General features: G+C 42.1%; 1 protein-coding gene across 3 annotated transcripts in view; it reads right to left on the bottom strand.

Annotated features, from left to right (window-relative positions):
• The window catches only part of EPHA4 (EPH receptor A4), a 144272-nt gene that overhangs the window by 71961 nt on the left and 50534 nt on the right, over positions 1 to 21777 (bottom strand). For all 3 annotated transcript variants that reach the window (XM_059167923.1, XM_059167922.1, XM_059167924.1), the window contains exon 5: positions 5239 to 5394. In XM_059167923.1, the coding sequence (XP_059023906.1) occupies positions 5239 to 5394 (156 nt within the window). The remainder of the gene's footprint in view (positions 1 to 5238; positions 5395 to 21777) is intronic.

The raw sequence follows: 21777 nt of genomic DNA, 5'->3' as shown, positions 1-21777 counted from the left end.
TAGGCCGTGTCTTAGTATCAATCAATCACTCTTTGTTTGTTTGGCACAGCTGACTGAATTATTCAAGGCCGTTTACTCGGAGACAGATTTGTGAAGGTCCTTCAAGTTGGCAATCTGAAATAATAATCTCTTATTTACAGAGCGCTCCAATCAGGAGGTTCTAATAAGTTTCATCAAACAAGTTAAATCAAGAGTACCCAAAAGCACAAGGACAGATTTCCAACTGAAAAATACAGAAAACCATCCTGGTGCTCAGAAGAAAAGGTGGCAAAATAACAAATTTGTTATTTCTCTCTAGAGAAACAAAGCCAATTTACTTCTTCTATAAGGCTTTTTTTTTTTTTTTTTTTTTTAATTTTCTAGTGCATTCTGAACCACAATAAGGGGTTAGAAAGTTCCCTTAACTGTAGCATCGGTTCCATCTCCCGGTGGGGGGAATGAAGACCTTTCTCACTATAATCACGGAACAAGCAACTCAATAACTAAGGTAATCAAATCTTCTTGCACAGGCATGTGGCTGAATTCTCCCAACACTGCTGATTGTCTGACCACATTCCTGACTACCCAGAAAGGTAAGCAGAGGGGAAGGTGTTGCGGGGGGGTGGGGGGGTGGGGCTGGGTCTCTGTTGAGCAAAAGGATGTTGATTTCATTACTAAAAATCACATTCAAATTCTTTCTAAGAAATGATTCATGACATCAAAATGCCTTCGTCAGCTTAAATGGCATCCCTGTATATAGAGAAGTCTTGGCGTCTGCCTCTCGGGCAGTGTCACAGAACCACCGGCACCTTTCTTGAGGGATACAGGTGTCTCGGGCAGTAACTTGGTGGGGACTTGAAAAAAAAATACAAATAAACAAAGCTCCGTGGTGAGGGGTTTTGATTATGTAACTCTGAACCAGGCTGGGTTTTCTTCTGGGAGACAAAGGAAGTATTGCATTTCCATCAAAGGAGAATATTCACACTCCTTGCAATATTGTCCTAGAGTTGCCATTGAACTGAACCATAGCCATGGACAAAGGGCCTCCAGTCTCCTGCCATCCATTGGGAAGGATCTAAAGCCTTACGTAACCTGAAGACCTTCTACAGACCAGCAGCATCAGCAGCATCTGGGAACATGGCTGAAATGCCGAGCCCCAGACCTGACTTCTGCTAACCCCCAGGTGACTCCCATGAGATTTCTACACCCCTTGGTACTTATGAAGCACTTTTCTGACTCTCCATTCTAACAAGTGTGTATCGTTTTCTTGAAAATATTCATGATGCTCCTCTGGAAGCCATACCTCATCCGCAAGCAGCCACTTATGTGAACCTTAACCAGACGCTTTAAGAGAAGCCTTCCTAAAAATCAAGTTTATTTACCCTTCAAAGCTTCAAAGTTCTCAAGCAGTGTAGATGGTCTGAAGAACTTCTTAGGGGTTTCCTTCCAAATTAGCCAATGCTGCTTGTATTCACCTGGTCTAATCGTTCTCCAAGTGAACAAAAACCTGATTTTACAAACCAGTGGAGCAGAGTCTCTCTTTGGCTAGAAGAATGAGTCTCAGAGAGTGTGTTTTATTTCTTCATTAGTGTGCCGTCACAGTGAGCGATCACTAAATGCGGGGCTGCATAAGAATGCTGGGGTTAAAGATAGCATAATGAACAAAGAAGGTGCCTGATTATCATGGCTGTCAGCACAAGGGAATTGGGTTTGTCACCTGGCTTAACCAACTGGCAAGAACTGATTAAAGGCTGGAATCCGTTTGAAAGGATCCCTGATGTTTATGTTCCTTTCCATCCCCACATCTTGTCAAAAGAATCCGATAAAGCTAGGGGTAAGGCAAAGGGGGAAGGGCTTCACTCTGTTGGGTTATCTGAACAAGAGGTTTTTTGAGAAACTCCCACTGGCTTCTCTACCGAAATGCCTACTAAACCCTGTCCCACAGAACTTTCTGCAATGGCAGCAATACTCTATAGCAGAAGGGCGTCCAGTATGGTCACCACTAGCTACACGTGGGCTTTCAAGCCCTTGGACTATGGCAAGTGTAAGTGAGAAAGTGAGTTCTAAACTTGACATTAGTAATTTTAAATTTAAAGAGCCACATGTGTCTAGTGGCCATAGTCGTGGACAGTGCAGGAAGGGAGAAACCTAGAGTTGGCCATAAACTAGAATATTCTGCTGCCTAACTTACTGGTATACCTATTAGTGAAATACAGTCTCGCCCTTAATGATCCCAGTCTCAAAGGAGGTCTTAAGTAGTTAATGCCTAGTAAATAATAATAATAATAAAAAAAACTTAAAAGTAAACTCTATACAGAAGTGGTCTCGATTTTGTCTTTACAGTACAATTTATGGGGGCAACTTTTTAAAAATACTGATGCCGGAGTCTATCCCCAGAAATTCTGGATTGCTGTGCAGCCCCTGGGTAATTAGACTGCACAGCCAAGTGAGAAAAGCAGCGTCGAGAAGCGGTCAGATGCACCGGCCAAGTGCTCTGGAGCTAGTCTGGGGAAGCAGTGATCAGCTGGAGGTACAAGACGGGGACAAACATTTGCTAGATTCCAACCATGCGCCAGACCTTTACAAATAGTTTCTTATTCAACTCTTAAAACAACCCATTTGAGAATCCCATTCGACAGATGAGTACGCTGCGGTGTGGGGCAGCCGGATCACCTCGGAACTGTGTGGTGTTAACAGCACTGCACTTCGTCTTAACTCAATAAACGTCAGAACACGAAGCGCTTGAGTCAGGGACCTGTAGGCGGAGTCCAAGAGGATGGAGCAGGAGAGAAAAGGATCCCACACTGCTTTGGTATTTTCGTGGAGCTTTTATCAATGACACAAAGAGCCCCCCGGTCTTCCTCTTTAGACGTCACTGAAAGCAATCTGTGAAAACTGCACAAGTTACTTTAGTTCTTAAACCTTTTGGTGCCCCCAATTGCTGAAATCCGTATTTTCCTGTTCTCATTTGTATCCTCACGATAAAGCCAACAATTTATTCCCACATAAATGTAAGAATGCCCAGGGCTCAGCGACCACACTTAGACACACATGGCACAGCATTCCAGTAATTCAGGCGGGTGCATCTGTGGTCCCTGCAAACTTCCACACAGTAAAGCTGCAACAGTTAAGTGACTGGCCCGTGGTCCTAGAAGGTTGCAGGACAGATCAGAACCATGAGACTAAAAATACCTGGGAACAAGACCCGGGCCATCTCGCCATCAAAGATGAGTTTTATAAAGATCATAACACAGTCAAGCTTCAACATGGGGAAGGCTCTATCTGTATGAACAGTAGGTGGTGGACTACATGTTCCAAGTTAAAGGTCATCACACTCTCCATCACACTGTCTGCCCCCAATACTGCCCTTTGAGTCTGCTACCGTGTCCTAAAATCCCACACCTGGGCAACTGTTGGCAGCCGGTGTGGACACAGGAGAGTTGACCATCACCATCATCACACATCGTGGAACGCAGGATGGGGATACTCAGAAAAGAAAAAGTCTGGGACTTGAGCTGGTCAAACATCCATGGCTATCCAAAGAAGTACTTAGTTTAGGGAAGCCACAGAAAAAGGAAATGAGAAAAATCCATGCCCAGGATTCTGGGCTGACCCTAGCCAATTCCTTCCCTCTGGAGGAAGTTTGTGTTCGATCCGGGGGAGTGGGCAAGAGAGCCTGCCAGTAATCAAAACTACAGGAGTCGTGCACCTCTATCACCAAGCTGGCGTGGAGCCTAGGGTGTGTTCCCTACTATCTCTGAGCTGGCAGTTACCTCGTCTATAAAATGAAGATAATATCTATTTTACAGATTTGTTATAATATGAGCCCTATGATAAGGTTTCCTGAAAGCGCCTGATACATTACCTGGACATGATTATAAAATGGTTCTTATTGCTGCTGCTGTTGTCATCTCTGGCTAGAAAAGAAACTCTGGGGGGCTAAGTTAGTTAAGCATCTGCCTTGGGCTCAGTTCATGATTTCAGGCTCGTGGGGGGAGCCTGTTTCTCCCTCTCCTCCCCACTTAAGCGCTCTCCTCTTGCTATCTCGGTCTTGCTCTCTCAAATAAATTAATAAAATCTTTATTAAAAAAAAAAAAAAAGGAACTCTGGAGGGTAGGTCAACCTCACAACTGGGATGGGTCTGAAATCTCTTCCCACTCCCTTTAAAGGTGATACTTGACTGAATTAAGACAATGGCCTCAGCCGGCCCACGTACCCCCAAACCAGAAAATACTTCTATTCGGAGGGATGTTGGCTCCAGGCTAGCCAAGATGGAATTTATAATAGGGAACCAAACAGTAACAGTCATAAGCACAGTCAAAGCTAAAATATATTGAGTAACATCACTTTACGCATTTTTTTTTACTATGTAACCAACATGAGAGCATTAATACCAATGGTGGAAGTACTGTTATTAATCCCGTTCTATAGATGGGGAAACGGGAGGCTGAAATTCCTGGGTGGGCTGGAATACAAAGCCCAAACCTATGGGAATCCTGTGTGCGTGGCCCTCAGCTTCATCTCTCCATACACTGACAGACCCAACAGGAACACCATGGGTGAACACCTGGACCCGCGACTCCCTGTTCTTGTCAAGGTCACAGCCACCGCAGTGTCTGTGAAGCCCACAGTGCAGGTGAAAGAAATGGCAACACTAGGCACACTGTCCACAGGAAGTATAAGAATGGATTTCCCTGCTCTTCTGCATACCGAGGTGCCCTCCCCATCCATTCATTAGTCCAGCACTTACTGAGTGCCTACCATTAAACAGGCATTTATTAGGATCCAAGCCTAAATGTTATGAACACAAAACTATGGGGAAAGAAGGAAGAAAAGTAAGGACAACACAAGCCATGACGTCAGTGCCTAGAACTGAAACCACAGCCCACACGTCATCCTGTCCTCGGAATCCTGCCCTGTACCTGTTTCCCCCGCAGCTGTCAGGCTTCCAGAGACTGCTGGAGGAAACGATAAAGCCTTTTGGAAATTTCAGTCTCAGCTCTAATTACAGTCAGATTACAACCCTTCAATGTCTCTCCTCCACAAAGCAGTCTGTGGGCAGCTGTGAGTTTCAAAGGCAACCAGAACGGTGAGAAAGACCCTTGTTCTCATAAGCATCTCCCCTGCTTTGATTAAGAAAAGATTCATAGTTGATTTAATCTGCCCCTTACATGGTTATCATGGGAGAAGTCTTGGCAGTGCCCTGCTAGGTGGTAACGCAAGGTGTTGGCATCAAAGAAACAGGATGGAAGAACTTACGTGTGCAGGGCATAGAGGCTGCATCATTGTCGGCTCTGAAAAAGCCTCGGTCGCAGGTGCACGACGTGGCTCCTTCCCAGACTGAGTAGCTGTGGGGTGGGCACTTGGCACAGGTAGCATCCGTGGAGAGGGCCTTGTAATATCCGATTTTGCAGGCTACGGAAAAGACGGAGAAAAAACCAAAACAATAAAACCACTGCTAACAGAGGAATGCAAAATGTCATCTCCTTGATTCAGAAGAAGGGAGACATTTCTGTTGACTGCCAGAGATCACCTGGCTTCAGAGGCAGGTAAAGCCACCAAAAGCATTAGTTAATTAATTATAGTCACTCTTTAAATCGTTATGTTCCTGGTCAGGTGGCAAGAGCCCTATGAAAGAAATGCTCTTAAAGCCAGCGGCATGAATAAAATTACAGTTAAGTTTACGGAGTCCTTCCTAGGTGCAGGTACGGTGCTTATATGCTCAATACTGTCTCATCCCTACAGCACCTTTTGCAAAGGCACTGTAATTAGCTCTACCTTAGAAATGAGGAAGACCAGCTTTAAACAGGACATTCCTGATACCAGACCATGCATCAGGTAAATGACAGCGAGCAGCTTTGAGCCAAGCCTTCTGCCCCTAAAGCCTATACTCTTGGCTACATGCTATGGAATCTGAGAGCCTGGTCTTGAACCAACAGTTGGAAGTGTATCCAAGCTCTAACAAAATATTATTGCTGATTATTTCCTTATTTCAGGTACAGAGGGAACCAAACCAAAAGACCAACAAAGGCAACCAAGCATTTAAAAAAAAAAAAAAGGAGTTGGTGAGACATGGTCATAATTTCAAGGTAGAGTAATATAAAGTCTTAACCACAGTTTGTGGAATATAATATGCTAAGATTTTTTTTTTAAGATCAGCAGATATTTTATGTTGATTTTCCAATTAATGAAACCTTCCTGTTTCTCCCTCTCTCCATTTTTTCAACACCCACCTTGTTCCCCATGCACGCACACCCTAAGTGGCTGCTACAGAGAACATGGGCCATATAGTTCTTTATGCACCTGACATGCTTTCCATGACTTCATCTTTGAAAATATCACACTGACACCGAAAACTGCTTTTACTCATGTGGAAAATCTCCATAATTCTGTGAAACCTCACAATAAAAAATAATTAATAGGGCCTTGCTTGCCTCTTTTCCTCCCCTATGCCCTTCACCATCACCTCCCAAATCTGTCTCAACCTGAAATAAAAGCTGACCAACACCATCAGTATTAAACCCACAGTGACAAAGCCAATCAAAAACAAGTTTTTTCATAAGACCAGAGGTTTAAAAAAAAAAAAAAAAGTGACAGTTACCCATAATCTTTTCAGTACAATTCACTTTCAATTTTCTCCATGTATCTCATCCTTAATCTGTTCCTCAACTATCAAAAATGCAAGCCAGGAGAAGGACCCATCAGGCATTTTCCATCAGCCTGACCACCAAAGGAGACCCACCATGCCAGCAACCCAGCAGATTTTTCAAATGAGTAGATAAAAAAAAAGGGGGCCCCATGAAAGTGCTTGATTCTCTGAGGAGATACAGCCACATTGGCTCGTCGCATGACTCATCCGTCAAGCGTCTGTACGGCTTCCAGCACAAGTCTGTTCCTCCCTCTTGCACATCCTGTTGGTATTTTCTTAATCACGCTCTTGTGATGGCAAGCGGAAAGGGAGCTGAGCAGAAGCTCTAGAAAGGCACACAGTTACTTCATTATGATTAACTAATGTTGTTTATGGAATTTCCTTTAACGAGCCAAAACTTTATGATGTGTGGAGCACCAACAATAAAAAGCGCTGGGAGATCAATCTCTGCCTTATTTGCCTTCGTCTTTCACTGGACCGGAGAATCTTAGAAAAACAAGTTGCTCCAATGACTGAGATTTATGTGTCTCGAGTTTATACGCATCACGTAATTAGGTATGGTTCCATATGCAAGGTGCTCGTTGGTCATGCTCAAGATGGCCCTAGGGTTTTGATTAAACTCAGCCACACCAGCTGTGGGAGGAAGATGCACCAAGGGTCAAGCTTGTCCTTCCCACATCAAACACGATGGGTCCCTGAACTGAGAAACAAACCCACTGGGACCTGTCTTGCCACTCAGTAACAGCCCACAACAGCAAGTTGTAGAAACCCGGTACTGGGTTGGGTGGTGCTAGGACTGCCGAGAAGGCCTAAGTCGTTTTTATTTTTCCACATCTGGATATGGGATGAATCTCTCCACATTCCTGGTGATCGTTATGTACCTCCCTTCCACCAGGCATCAAAATCTAACATCTCACAATGGAAGTGGGAAGACTGACAAGAAAAACTGCCCTGTGATAGAGTCATTGCCATGTGGAAAGAGAGCCAATTCAGAAAGTTGCAAGGAAGAGAAAAACAGAGAATTACCATTTCCTCAACTTCTTTGCTGGTCAGACTACTCTCAGTTAAAAAAAATCAAGTTCATCGTTCACAAAGTCAAATTACAGGATGCCTTGAATTGTTTGAAGTTCAAAATTGAGTTGTATGTTTATGTTAATTTAAGGGAAAAAAAGAGATCACAACTTTATACTTTTTCTCTGTGTCCTTGAAGCTTGCATGAATGTGTTAGCGAGAATAAGTACACGTGAATTCACCTGGGGAATACGGAGTTTTACACTGATTTTGAAAACTGAAGGCTGCCCTTCTTTAAACACCAGACTATTTTTACTCCTTTTTTCTCCAGCTTTTACCAGCACAAGCAAAAGTACAAAATTGTCATTGTGCTATTCTTGGCAACCTCGCTGCCCCTAACACATTCCTTTGTCTTCAACTACATTAAGACCATGTTATTAATATTTCAGGATTCTTAGAAAGGATCTCTCAAAATATAGTAGTGGTTTTTTATGCACATGGCCATTTTGCTGCCTGCATTCAAAATGACCTACTAAATTGATGGTTGAGTACATTTCTTTGCTCTCATGGCTCAAAGCCGCCCAGCTTCAGTGCATGAATGTGTAAGTATATCCCATATTTATTTATTCTCCACTTATTTGCATCTTAAAATTTTCACTACATCTTTCATTTTGAACAAAATCCCCATGAAAGGTGTATTTGGTATAGCAAGCACTGACACGTGTTGTGATTTTCCATCATCCTCCTGTAGGTGAGAACTATTACACTGTGTTTTGGAATGGCAATGACTTCTAAGCAAGTCAGTAGTGAGTCAAACTGTACACCCAAGAGTGTGTGCAATTTCTTCTGCCCCCTTGCTGGAGTACAATATGAAGGAGCGCCTTATTTGGCCTTTCAAATATGTCACTGTGGAAAGATTAGTTCACATGTGCAGTGCAAACTTTGAATTCATTTCCTTTAGCTTTGCCTTAATTAGTTCTTTCTGCTGACTTTAAATAAAAGGAGAAGATAAATGAGGACAAGAAGAGAAAGAAAAACTCTTTTCTTTTCTTTCATTGCCTCACCCAGTACCCTCAAGAGTGGCATTTTAGGGTCGTCTTCTCTAGAAGCTTCCCTGTGGAATACTTAAACATAATAATTTCTGGTTAAACACAAAACCAAAAATGTTCTGAAGGTAACATAGTATCTTTCGGATTTCTTGGTGCATGGATGATTTACATGAGGAGCAGTGCTCCATTTAAGAAGCTGGTTAAACCTACTCTTTAAAAAGATAGTCTATCAATCTTACAATCATTTTCCTCCTCTTTTGCAGAAATAAAAAAAGACTGCCTTTATAGTTCATCTTTAAGCAATTTTGATTTGTAAAAATAGTTCATAACAGCAACAGCGATGACATATCAAGCATTTCTTGAGCATTTATGGAGTTAATATGCATTATTTACTTAATCTCCACAACAACCCTTTGAGCCTGAGGCTTTAGACCTACTCCCATTTTGCAAGTGAAGAAACTGAAGGTTTTGCGTAACTTGCCCGAGGGCACCCAATTAAGTGTTAGGGTCAGTATCTGAACCCAGCTCCTCTTTTTCTGTAGTTTTTCTGCAGTTGGGTTAACACTGACCTTCAGCTAACATGTGACACTTATATAATTGAGTATAAAAGAAGTGAGGATGATCCCAACTTTCGTTTGTCCCCGCTGTCCATCCTGTGGCCATTTTCACCAGCCACGCTTTGCAATCTGAGAACCAGTTTCCAATTCAAGGCTCCCAGAGCTGCTGTGGCCATTAAGATGGATAATTTATGCCATAGGCAGCTACTTGAGATGTGGCTGGTCCAAACTGGGACAGGCTCTAAGTTTAAAAATACACCCTGGATTTCAGAGTACTGCAAAAGGAAAATGTCCTACTGATAATTTTTATATTGGTTATATACTGAAGCAATGACAGTGGGTATATCAAGTTTATTAAATTTAATGTCGACTTTCAGATCTCACCTTATTTACTTATTTATTTATTATATTTGGCCGTTAATTTTAAGATTATCTGAGTGGCTTGCATTATATTCCCGCTTGGCAGAGCTACTCTCCAGTCGGCCATTTTGTCTCGAGGGGACATGTGCACGCCGTACAGGGACTCTTGCAAATGCTTGGTGCCCAAAGTGCTGGGGTTTGTATCACAATCACTTAATTGTATTACAATTAATTGTATCACAATCACTTAATAAAGCTTAGGCCGAGCCCACCTCAGTGAATCTGATTTGTTTCTATTTAAGTGCTGCTCTCCGCCATCTAGCTAATTTGAAAAACCCTAATTTGGGCTAAAATACTAACAAACAGACACCAATGGGATAAAAACTACCTTCCGAGGTAACAAATTTTCATTTTAATACAGAGTCCCCAGAAGGTCAAAGCTGAAATTCCTACATTGGCTCTTTAGGGAAAGTTGAAACATCTATACAAACTAATTTCCAGGGAGCTTTGGGCTCTGGGGACTCTCTGGGTCCCTCCGACCTCTTCATGTAGGTATGGTCTTAGGGACATGCTTCCAAACAAATTCTATGGGACCTTTGCCTGGTGTGTATTGGCTACACAGTAGATCTGGTAGCTTTAGGAATCTGCTTTTGAAGTATCTGAGTCACTTTCAAAGGGCATTATTGAATCAGTTCTCTGATTAATTGTTCACTTGCTAGACTATATGAATAGTTTAAGAAAAAATAGATGGGAAAGGGAAACAATCTGTCAAATAGGTTTCTGCTTTGAAGTTTTCAACAACACACAAGCCCCAGCCAGCTTAGGGAAGCTGTTGAACGTGGACTGATTTCCCACAGAACAGATGGGAAAAAGGAGGCAGAGACAATGAGGTGGCTCTACTTTGGGGTCCTTCTGATTATACTATGCTCCCAAATAGCAACACATGGCCAAGCACTGGCAAATCCACATCGTTCAGCTCATCCGCATTCCACAGCTGGTTTTACTGATATGCACTGAGAATATCTGAACACTGAGTCTTTGAAGGAACCTTAAAAATCATCTAGTCCAGGGATTGGCACACATTTCTGTAAAGAGCCAGATAGTGAAAGAATTTAGGATTAATTACCAAGAATATAATGAAGATACTTAATTCTATCACAAGATAAAATAATAACAAATTTTCTTTAATTTTTTATTGGATAGAATTCAAAATATAGTAGTAATAACAAAGTCCTTTTTAAAAAAAAATACAGGTTTACTCACGATAAGAATGAAATTCTCATCTAGAGAGATAACATTTCACATAGTGAGGTTTCAAAGAAAATGTTCCATATTATCAAACTGATTGCAAATGCCGTCTGTAAAAAACATTCTTAGCTCTGAGACCATACTAGAACAGGTTGCAGGCCTGAGGGCCATACTTTGCTGACACTTGATCTAGTCCAACATACTCCTTTTCGAGATGAATGACTTGCCAGTGGTTCCTTCTAGAGCCTTCCAAGACTAAGTCTGGAATCCAAAGTTCTGTAACCTCTGTTACTCTGCAATGCCTCCCTTAGTTTTGAACAGCAAAGGTTAACAAAAAAATTTCTTACCATTACTACATGAGTAAACTTTCCATCAACCACCTTCCTGGAAAACTAATTTGACTCATTACTATCACCCATAAATCCACTTTTTTTTTTTTTTAAAGATTTTATTTATTCATTTGACAGACAGAGATCACAAGTAGGCAGAGAGGCAGGCAGAGAGAGAAAAAGAGAGAAGAGGAAGCAGGCTCCCTGCTAAGCAGAGGCCCGACGCGGGGCTCGATCCCAGGACCCTGGGACCATGACCTGAGCCGAAGGCAGAGGCTTAATCCACTGAACCACCCAGGTGCCCCCGTAAATCCACTTTTAAGTTGATTTTCTTGGTTACCTGATGTAGCCTGACTTGGATATTCCTCCTGCATTGGGGGGTGAATTTTTTGTAATTAGACATTATGATTGATTTTAACTTTACATTATGTTAAGGTTTTATTTCCTAGGAATCCTGACCTGGAACTATTTTCCTCTGTACACTAAAAGAATGACATCATGGATTTTTGCTTTCTAAGACACTCAAGTTATAAAACACCTAAAAGAGTGGTCGAGATGCTTTGCATCTATGACACCTATGAAAAAATATTGCCTTAGCCTTCTGCCAGTAGAGATGGTTTTACTCCCCACCCAACTCAAGAATGTGCACAGGCCAGAGAGTGTTCAAGCACTTGGAAAGATATTACTGGTCTCTTAGGTCATTCTTACCGGGGCCTAAGCTCTAGTTTGGGATACCAGTTGATTTAAAAGGAGGCATCAAAGTGAAGATGACCTGAGCCCAAATTCGCCTAGGATGCTGAGCTTCTGTTCCAGTAGCCATCACTCTCAGACTTGAATATCCATCAGAATGATTTGGAGGACTTTCATAAAGACCAATTGCTGGACTCCAACCAAGTTTTGGACTGTCTGATCGGGCCTGAGAACTTGCAATCCTTACAAATGTCCAGGCCAATGACAATGCTTCTGGTCCTGACCCTGCACTTTGAGAACCACTGCCCATCTGTAAACAGACCCATCTCTAAGTAAAAACGTCAAAGCACACTTCATCTCAAATTAGGTAAAAGTATCTCATCCTTTTCCAGTACCCAAATGCTACAGGGAATGAAAACAAGACATAATTATTATCAGGGGGATTGTAATTGGTTTTGGAGACACGAGAGAATATGCCAGAAATCTGAAATTTTTTGAAATTTTAAGAATGAATGACTTCCTTATGAAACTGAAATCATTCTTCAAACTGGTAAAATTGCATCTTGTACTAATTCCAACATTATAGAACTGAACCTGTTGTGGAAAGTCTTTATAAAAATGGGTCACTCTGGGCCCCCTGGCTGGCTCAGTCAGTGCAGTGTTGACTCTTGACCTTGGCACTGCGAATGCCAGCCCTATACTGGGGGTAGTGATTATTTAAAAATAAGAACAGAGCTGCCTGAATGGTTCAATGGGTTAAGTGTCTGCCTTCTAATTAAGTCCTGATCTCAGGGTCCTGGGATTGAGCCTCACATCTGCTTTTCCCTGTGCACTTCCTGCAGCTTGTGCGCGCGCGCTCTCTCTCTCAAGTCAATTAAGAAAATCTTAAAAAATAATATTTTTAAATGGATAAATCCAAAAGCCAAAGGAAACTTGCTAAAGTAGCACTACCTCAAACAAGTAGTTTTCCTCTGATACCAGTACTGTGAATTGATCAGTTTGTTTTGATACTGTGCTTCAGAACTATTACATGGAATGTTTAATTCTTGTTTATTTGATCTAAGAACACTCTTCTGTTATCTGGGTGGCAAGTTTAGGATGGTAAAAACAGGTGTTTGTTGTTGTTTTTTGTTTTTAATTATTAAATAGTGGAACAATTATTTAGGGATCTTTTATATACTCTGGAAAAAATATTCTGAAAGACAGTTGTTCTGCTTCTGAAAGACCAGAAAATCAGGTTTATCCCATTCATGCTACTTCCCCTCACGAACTGAGCAATACGTGAGAGATGTACAACTTGTTGTGAGGGCTCTGCTCTGGGGCTGGTGGCTTTCAATCTTCAGTGTCCTCAGAATATTATTTTGAAGTAGCTTCTGGGGGGATGGTGAAAACTGAAAGTTTCAGGTAAAATGAAAATACCTCACTGGAGTCACCTTCATCAAGTTTATAAAGGAACAGATTGGACATCTGTTTAGGCAGGATAAGATATTTAAGACAAAGATGTTTCACACTCATCAACAAGATCGTAAGTAAAAGTAAAGAATGACAAAGGCAAAAGGTAAATCACTGGTTATTTTTTTATGTCATGTTTTTCCTTTGCTGTCTGATCCCTTTTCACAGTGTGTGATCATTTATAGCAGGGGCAGCAGGGGACAGTATGGGAAAGGCCCACAGTTTGGTCCTGAGTCATAAAGACCTGGATTTGGTTCTTGGTCCTGCCATTTATGGGATCTGTGAACTCGAGTACACTTTATGTACTCTGACTTTGACATTCTCCTCTACAGGGCTGGTGTGATGAGGAAATGAGACAGAAGAGAGGAGTGAAGTTGAACCTGGGCTGTATCAGCTCCTCCCTAAAAAGGCCATGGGTTTTGACTACAGTGTCATGTAGCTGGCCTGCCTCAGATGAGACTGTGGCTAATCCACGGATCTTACATAGTACTGGGTCTCATTTCTAAAACACTGCAAGGCAACTTACCCGTACTATTCCATTCCCCCTGCTAACATGATGTAGCAAACTTGAGAGTGAGTTTTCATTCACAGAATCTGCAGCTTATTTAGTGACTGCAGATAAGACAGGTTATCAGGTAAAAAGAGATCTTTATTAAAAATATGGAAATACATTTTTAGAAGGAATACACTATCGGGTTGGGTTTTCAAGGTTTCTTCTTTTCACTGATAGCTTATGATCCAGACCATCTCTTCCAGCAAGCCACAGTTCTGTCTTACTCTCTACCTTCCATCTCCTTCTATTGTTTCTACTCTGACTTGGGAGCTAGCTTTCATAAAAACAGACAAAGGGGAAAAAAATGACCCAAAAAATCTATGCTGAAAATTGACTTGCTCTTTCAAGAACAGAACGCAGTATAATCCCATAAATAGGCGGGTAATTCTAAAATGTCAGATGTAGACAGTTTTCACATAAGATGCAGTAAATCCTCTGGAAGGAAGTTCACATAAAGCTTGCTCAATTTAAATTAACTCCATAAAAATTATTGAACACAACAAGAAGAATGCAAGGGAGAAATAACTTACTCTTTCCCCCTGGCTTGCCCAGAACACAGACAATCTAATTATGCAAGGAGCTATTTCTCTTTGGTGAATTTGGAGGGAGTCAACTTGAACAACAGAAGTAGACAAAAGTTCAATTAAACATGGAATTAATTAGTGGACTCCACACATGAACAACACATCATTCTACCCTCAGAAACTCTGCACGGCCCTACTCCGTATGGCGTAAAGGTACTGATGGGAATGAAGATTGCTGGCTGCCATCTTTGTCCCTGCAACTTTTCGCTGATACGCCTGGGGCTCTCCCTCGTGGGGGAATTTTTAAGGGCTCTAGCAAAGGCAATCAGGCTTCCAAATACAGATGTAAGTCACTAGAGTGATAGATAAAGTGAAGGGCGGCTTCAGGATTTTTGGAAAAGACATAATCTATTCTGTTTGTTCTAAAGCCCAGAGGTTGCTAGCAGCTTTGATCAGAGCGCAGTTAGCAACTTTTACTTAGTTTGATCATGACAATTCTATCGAAGATGGAGTTACCATGAATTTGTAATGCAAGACCACGGAGCATTGTCAGGCACAAATTATTTTAGCTTGATAAGGGATGACAATTTTAAAATAGAAGGCAGCACAGCGAATTACTATTTGTGATTATTACTGTAATCAAAATAATTTCTTTTCTAATATGTAGTTTGTTAAAATAAAGACTCCTTATTCTTACTCTAAGCCTTTTTCTTATTCTCCCACTTAGGACACTGAAAGTTTTCTATGTAAAAAAAAAAAAAAGAAAAGAAAAGAAAAAAATCACAGATTTGAAGATTGCCTTGAAAAACAATATTCAGGAAAACATTCTAATCCCTAGATAACCCCTTTTCCCCCTTTATCTCATACCTAAATTTTACATGTCGATGACCCTGACTTTCTTTAGTAAACGCTGCAATTAAGGAGACGTTAATTTGACTTTCATTTTCAGTGTAAGGATCCTATTGAAGATACAAATTCAAGTACACTGAGCTGAACTTAATTGAATGACATAATAATATTTTAAGGTTATGACAAAATTTAAGCTTATCAGCTTTCCTAACACATATTAAGAAAGCAAAATAATGGTTGCTAAAAGCACATATGACCACACTATAAAGAAAACAATCAAGAAAAACCAATACTTTAAGATGAGCTAAAGGCAGAAAGTGTTTAATCATGTTTTTAAAAACACCTAATCCCTGCCTTGAACGTGAATATAAAATTACTGAAAATAGAAGGGAATACTTTTGGAAGATTTAAATGAGCCCAGCCATATAAACCATCAATCCTGGCCACCAGAGTACATCATTCACAGGGATGACATGCAAATGCGAAGCCATTAACACCGAACTTGATTACCCATGACATTTCAGAGAGGGCCAGGCTTTTTGATGAGTTCCTATTGTCTTCTTCACCCTTTGATATTTGGGGTCCATAAAGACTAGTGGCTCATTACATCTCCACTGATTACAAATACCAGGTCAAGGCACTGAGTAAGGGAAGCAGCTGGTCTTCACTCCCACACCCAACACTACCCCATATGCATCTAATACGGGGTCTGTGCGATCAGCGGTATTATGTAAAAAGTTCCGCCGTTAGAGGTAGGTGCATTTATTCATCCATTTCACTCATGTTTTAGCAAGCACTGATTGAGCCTTTACATAAGAACAGTAAATGGTGAATATTTACTGAGCACATACTAAGCGCTAAAGGGCGAGAAATGTGTTCCTGCTTCCACTGCTCACCCTTACATCTCAGTGGATGTTCTCTGGCAGAGGTGCCTGCGGACTATCATGGGGTCCTTCCCTGTGCACCTGCTTGTAGAAGGAACAGAGCAGAAAAACGGTACCTGAAAGAGTAAGGAGTCCTGCGTGGAATACTCCTGAAGAAAAAAGAACTTAGGCAGGAAGCCCTCTCCCCAAAGCCCCGGAAATCGAAGTGACTGTGACTGCCAACTGGTTGCAAACCACTGTGGTGGGCACCCCAGGCACCCACCACGCTGATCCAGACAAGGACCCTCTTTCTAGGGAGATCACAGCCCGACGGGTGAGAGAAGCGGTTTCCTCATTAACCGCACGTACAATCTATACTTGCTCATTTTCTCCGTTTAAAAGTAGAGGTGGTAAAGAAGACTGGGAAAGAATGAAATATGTTCTGAAGGCTGGGCCAGATCAAGAGAAACACGTGTTAAATAATTATTTGATTAACTCCGGCAGCATCGCTAGTCATTGTCATCCAAACGACTTTATAGCCTGAGTTGTCACAAATTGTGATTTAGGTGCAGCAGTAATAACTGCTTGGCTCCCCTTCTTCTTTTTTGTTATGCTGATGGGGTCTGAGGATCTCAAAAAAAAAAAAAAAAAGGCATCTCTAAAAGACCAACTTCCTCCACATTAGTTATTATTAATGCATTTAGATTCTCTGCTAAGGTTTTTAACCAGGGGGTCCCCTTTGCTGTTTACTTTTTGAAAGTTGAGATTTTTTTTTTTAAGAGAATTTTAAGAATCTGACTACTCCTAAAAAAAAAAATTGATTTATATTTCATGGATAGGATCAGGTTAAGCATCTGTTTTTGGCATTCCATGTAGTGGATTAATGACTTTTTTTAGAACTACCTACCAGCATTTAATATTCTATGTGTTTGACTATTCCAACACTGTTTATGTCTGAGGAGAACAAAAATAAAAATTCCCAAGGAGCTCCCAGAAGAGTCCTAGTCTAGACCAAGTGAAATTTATGGGGAATCTTGCACTGTCTGTTCTTGGCACAGTACAGTAGCGACCTCGGAGATCAGAACAAGAACCAGCCGACCAGACACGAGATAACAGTGATGACTTTGCTGTTGTACAAAATCGTGTACAACCAACCCGCTCTCTCCTGCTGACTCAGGTACCCTCGTGCAGGTGGGGAAGGATTTGATCAATGATTTAACACATTCTGAAAGCATCAGGTCCACAGACTAGTGTCCTAAGAATCAGTTTTAACTGCTGGCAGGAATGTGCAGTGGGATGCGGAGAGCCCACAGGCACCTGCCCGGACAAGGATGAGGGAGAAGTTCCTTGTCAGGGCTTACCGGTGAGCTTCCAAAGAACCACGTGGACAAAAGAGGGGGGCAGGGGGAGCTGCACACCTACAGATCTGAATTCCACGGCACGAGGACAACATCCTTGCCTTCATTTTGATCTCCTGCGGTAAAGCACAAAGGGCCAGTCTCTAGATCCTCCTGATGGCAGGGCAGGTCGAGCGGGTCCCACCCTTAGGGGCTCTGGGAGGTTCTCCTGCAGGAAGTGCTCTGACAGCCTCGGTTCTCTCTGTCATCAGTCTGGATCCGTGGGAAAGAGCAAGATGCCAAAAGCGCTTGCAGGTGAATTCTTTGTCCCTTTCAAGTGCATCTGACTTACACTGATGACTTACAAGTGTGTTTATCTTTTGTTGGGAAGGATTATCAGTTCGGTTGGTGAATCTTTTCTAGATATAAATTATAAATCACAAACAGGGACGCCAGGGGAAATACCAAGTCGTAATTTGCTCGTGTGTCTGTGTCTCATCCCAAATATCAAACACGAGCAATCGTGATGAAAACGGATAGGAATACAAACAAAAATGAGACCATGAGGCTGACATGTTCCCACAGGGCTGGGTCATGAAGGAAGAAAAAGTACAACTCCTCCCTTCTGCAAAATAGAGATGACCCATTTGAAGAAAGCAGGAGAAAAAATCAGGCTTATTATCAAACACAAAAAGAACTGCATATCACTAACATAACCTAGATTCATCTCGGACGTTTAAAAAAAAAAAAACAAAAAAAAAAAAACCACTTGACTTATCCAAAACAAACTTCTAAACCAAACTTCAAAAATGACTGTGAATAGTATATAGGAAACTGAAAACTTTTTCTAGGATTCTACTTACAAGACCTGGCTTACCTAGAGGTAGGAAAATGGTTTAATCTCTTTGCTAATTACTCTTCCTTTCTATACAGCATAAAGCAATGAAAAATCATTAGCAAGTCTTTCCAACCAGTCATCAAAAGTAGATCACTTTTGTGCCTGGAAAGCTGACACCAAGAGAAGACCTGCATTTTATTTATTAAAATATGAAACTTTTTTTCCTAGCCCTGAGGCTGAATCATTCTGAAAGAGGCTTGGATTTGAAGGGGGAAGGGAAAAAAAAAAAAGTAAAAAAAGATGAAGTCATAAATCCTTCCCTGGAGGTGGGGGGAAGGCATTAAAAAAAATTGGCAGGTGTATGATCATCTACATGAACAAAATGAAGGTTTTTTCCTCAAGGCTATGTCAAGGTTACGCTTGGTATGTCAAAAAGACAACCAAGAATCCATTCCACAGGGGCGCTGAAGGGCAGGAAGTAAGCCCAGAGAGCAGGCCTGCCAGCGGGCCAGGCTCCCTGGGGAGCGGACCTGGATTCCAGTCCCAACATTTACCAACTTAAGATCTCTGGGCCTCTGTTTCCTCTAAGGACACCAGGCTAAATTATTTATAAAATCTCTAAAATTCTACCTCTATCTACACTCTTCTGTGACCTGACAGACTCTGATTCTGAAATGGCCAAAGATGTTTTAATAAACACTGAAGCCATTTATAACCTGGTTCAAATGCCGTTCAGCAGATTAGTCGAGTACGTTTATCTTCCCCCTTCCGGGACTGGTGTGGGCTCATTCATGGAACTCTGGGTCTAAGCTTTGCCACTTACCTTGAGCAAGGGACTGACCTACCAGCTTACATGAACAATTATTTTTCCCTCCAAGAAATTCATCACTTCAAACCCTTTATTGAACTGTCTCTTTACCTCTTAGTAGTGATTTCTAAGTGTCCCCCATGTTCTTTTAGCTACTTATTAAAATTCTAAAAAAGGAGAACAAAGGAAAGAGAAGTCTTCATGGTATCCAAGTTCACTCAATCTCCATGTACTGTGGACCACCCACATCTGCCTAGCAAAGGAGGAGGTCCGACAAGGTCTGTGCTTTCAAAGATTATACATTCATTCTAGTGGTAGGATAGGAAAACAAAACTTGTGTTCAGAAACCGCCTTTCCTAGGGGACCGAGGAGTTGGGCCCTGAGCTAAAAACAGGTCAGCAAATGTGAAAATATACATGGAAAAGCATTCAAGGAAAAAGAGAAAGTTGCAAAGGCCCTGTGGTGAGTGTATATTAGAGGGATGGAATAAACAGTAGTACTGTGCTGGGGAATGCTTCAAGAGGCATGCCAAGACCGAGCTCAGAAGCTCCAGAAGCATCCGTATTGTAAGACCTAAACTCTGTGAACAGTTTAAGTTTACTCTCAATATGGCAATGTGATTTGCTAGAAAATTTCAAAAGATTGTTTTGGCCACCGGTGGAACATGGATAGTAGTTAAGTACCAATATTAGAGTGTGACCAGTGGGAGGCTGCTGAGGCCAGGGGGAGATGGTGGTCACTTGGGGGTAGGGAAGACAGCAGAGCAAGGGGTTTGTAGTTGGGTTTCAAGTAAGTGACACAGGTGCTCACGCTGCTCTCCCCGGGGTGAAAGATGTCCCGTGCAGTGGACTTAAGATACCAAACAAGTGACATAAGGAAAAAATTTGCATTTCCTCCCTGGCTCTGTCCTTCAAAATGAGCCCTGTCTAGATCTACCTGCACAGACGGGGGCATCGCTTCTACTGCTAATTACAGAACAACTCTTGCATCTTCTAACACAATAGCCTTTAGGAGGCTGGTGCCCAGGCCCTGGATTTGGCCGCACCTTGATGGCAGCCACTGACATCAGCCAGCCGAGGGGCCGGATTCCTGAGCATGTTTCAAGCAGGGACTGAGGGTGCCGCTGACAAGAATCTGTCAACAGCAACAGAGACATAGATGAAGTTACTAGGTTTCCAGCTGACATCACATAGCTGTTGCTGTGGGCTGTGCACTGTTGTTTTCCAAGGGAGAGCTTCCATTTCCTGTTTCCCGGCAGAACCAACTTTGACCTAACTGGGAGACTACCGAGAGTTTGCTGGTTACCAGGAATACTGAAAAATAAAAATAGATTTATTCAGACCTGGTACCATCCATGCCCATTTTTCTTGATTGCCCCTGTGGTCACAGAGCTCAGTCCTTATCTTTCAGTGTAAAATGGTCCATATCTCCAGCTTGTAAGAAACGAGTAAACTTCCCTGACACTTGTACTCGCCATGAAGAAGTCTCTCTCTGACAGACTCTTACAGAGCCTCTAAGCCCTCCTTCTGCACAATTTAATTAAGTCATGAACTGCATGCTTGGAGATTTATTGTCTATTTCCCCCATAGAACACATTTTCCCCTGTAGCTTGGTAGCAGCAGCCAATGCGCCTACCCTGTTCACTATGAAAGTTCTAACAGCAGGCACAGGATCTTGTGATATTAGCGGCTTGGGAAATGTTTGTTGAGTGAGTGAATGGATGGCCAAATGATGCCTTTAGCATCTGAGCTCTGATGACCATCTCAAGAAGTTTGGACGCAGAAGGTTATTCAGACCACTCTCGGCTGTGACTTTACAGAGATCATTCCGGGCTCCCTTTCCTGTTTCTGTGTTTCTTGGCCAGTGGGGTTTCAATTTCCCTTCAGACAGCCCCACAACATTATAGGTTCTGTGCTGAAAGTTGCCAACAGGAGAAACAAGACAATCCTTACAGGAGCAGGCAAGAAGGTCTGCTGCTAATCCTTAAATGCAGAGAAGTAGGGAAGGCAGGATTTTCACGCTCTCTGTTGGTGAGCACCTGTCACTCAGAGAAGCAGGAAAGCCGTGGTTCAGACCACCCAACAGAAAATGAACCCAGAGAGCAGATTAGTTTTGAAAAAGCCAAAATATTTAGGTATGAATAATTTGGGGAAGAATGATAGCAGTGAAGACGGGAGGGGCTTTTTTCCTCCCAGAGGAAAAAAGAAGTCCTATCAAAGGCAGCCCAGAGAGCTTAGGCAAATAGGGTAAGAGAAAAGTCCCTCTGCTAAGTTAGTCGCACTCTCCCACATACAGTTCTCTTGGCAAAGGTTCCTTTGCTAAAAAGGCAGGCACGTATTTTAAACAAAACATAGTGCACCATAAGACCTAGGGTGCTTATCAATGTAGTTTTTTTTTTAATTTAAAGATTTTTATTTGTTTTTTTGACAGATAAAGATCACATGCAGGCAGAGGAAGCAGGCTGCCTGCTGAGCAGAGAGCCTGATGTGGGGCTGGATCCCAGGACCCTGAGATCAGGACCTGAGCCGAAGGCAGAGGCTTAACCCACTGAGCCACCCAGGTGCCCCTCAATGTAGTTTTAAATACTTTTTAAAAGCCTCAAAGGAGGGGCGTCTGGGTGGCTCAGTCTGGTAAGGTGTTCGATTCTTGATTTCAGCTCAGTTCATGATCTCAGGGTCATA

Source organism: Mustela lutreola, chromosome 3 (genome assembly GCF_030435805.1).
Source record: "Mustela lutreola isolate mMusLut2 chromosome 3, mMusLut2.pri, whole genome shotgun sequence".
NCBI lineage: Eukaryota > Metazoa > Chordata > Mammalia > Carnivora > Mustelidae > Mustela > Mustela lutreola.
The sequence above is the reverse complement of the archived record's forward strand: the minus strand, read 5'-3'. Positions and strand labels throughout refer to the sequence as shown.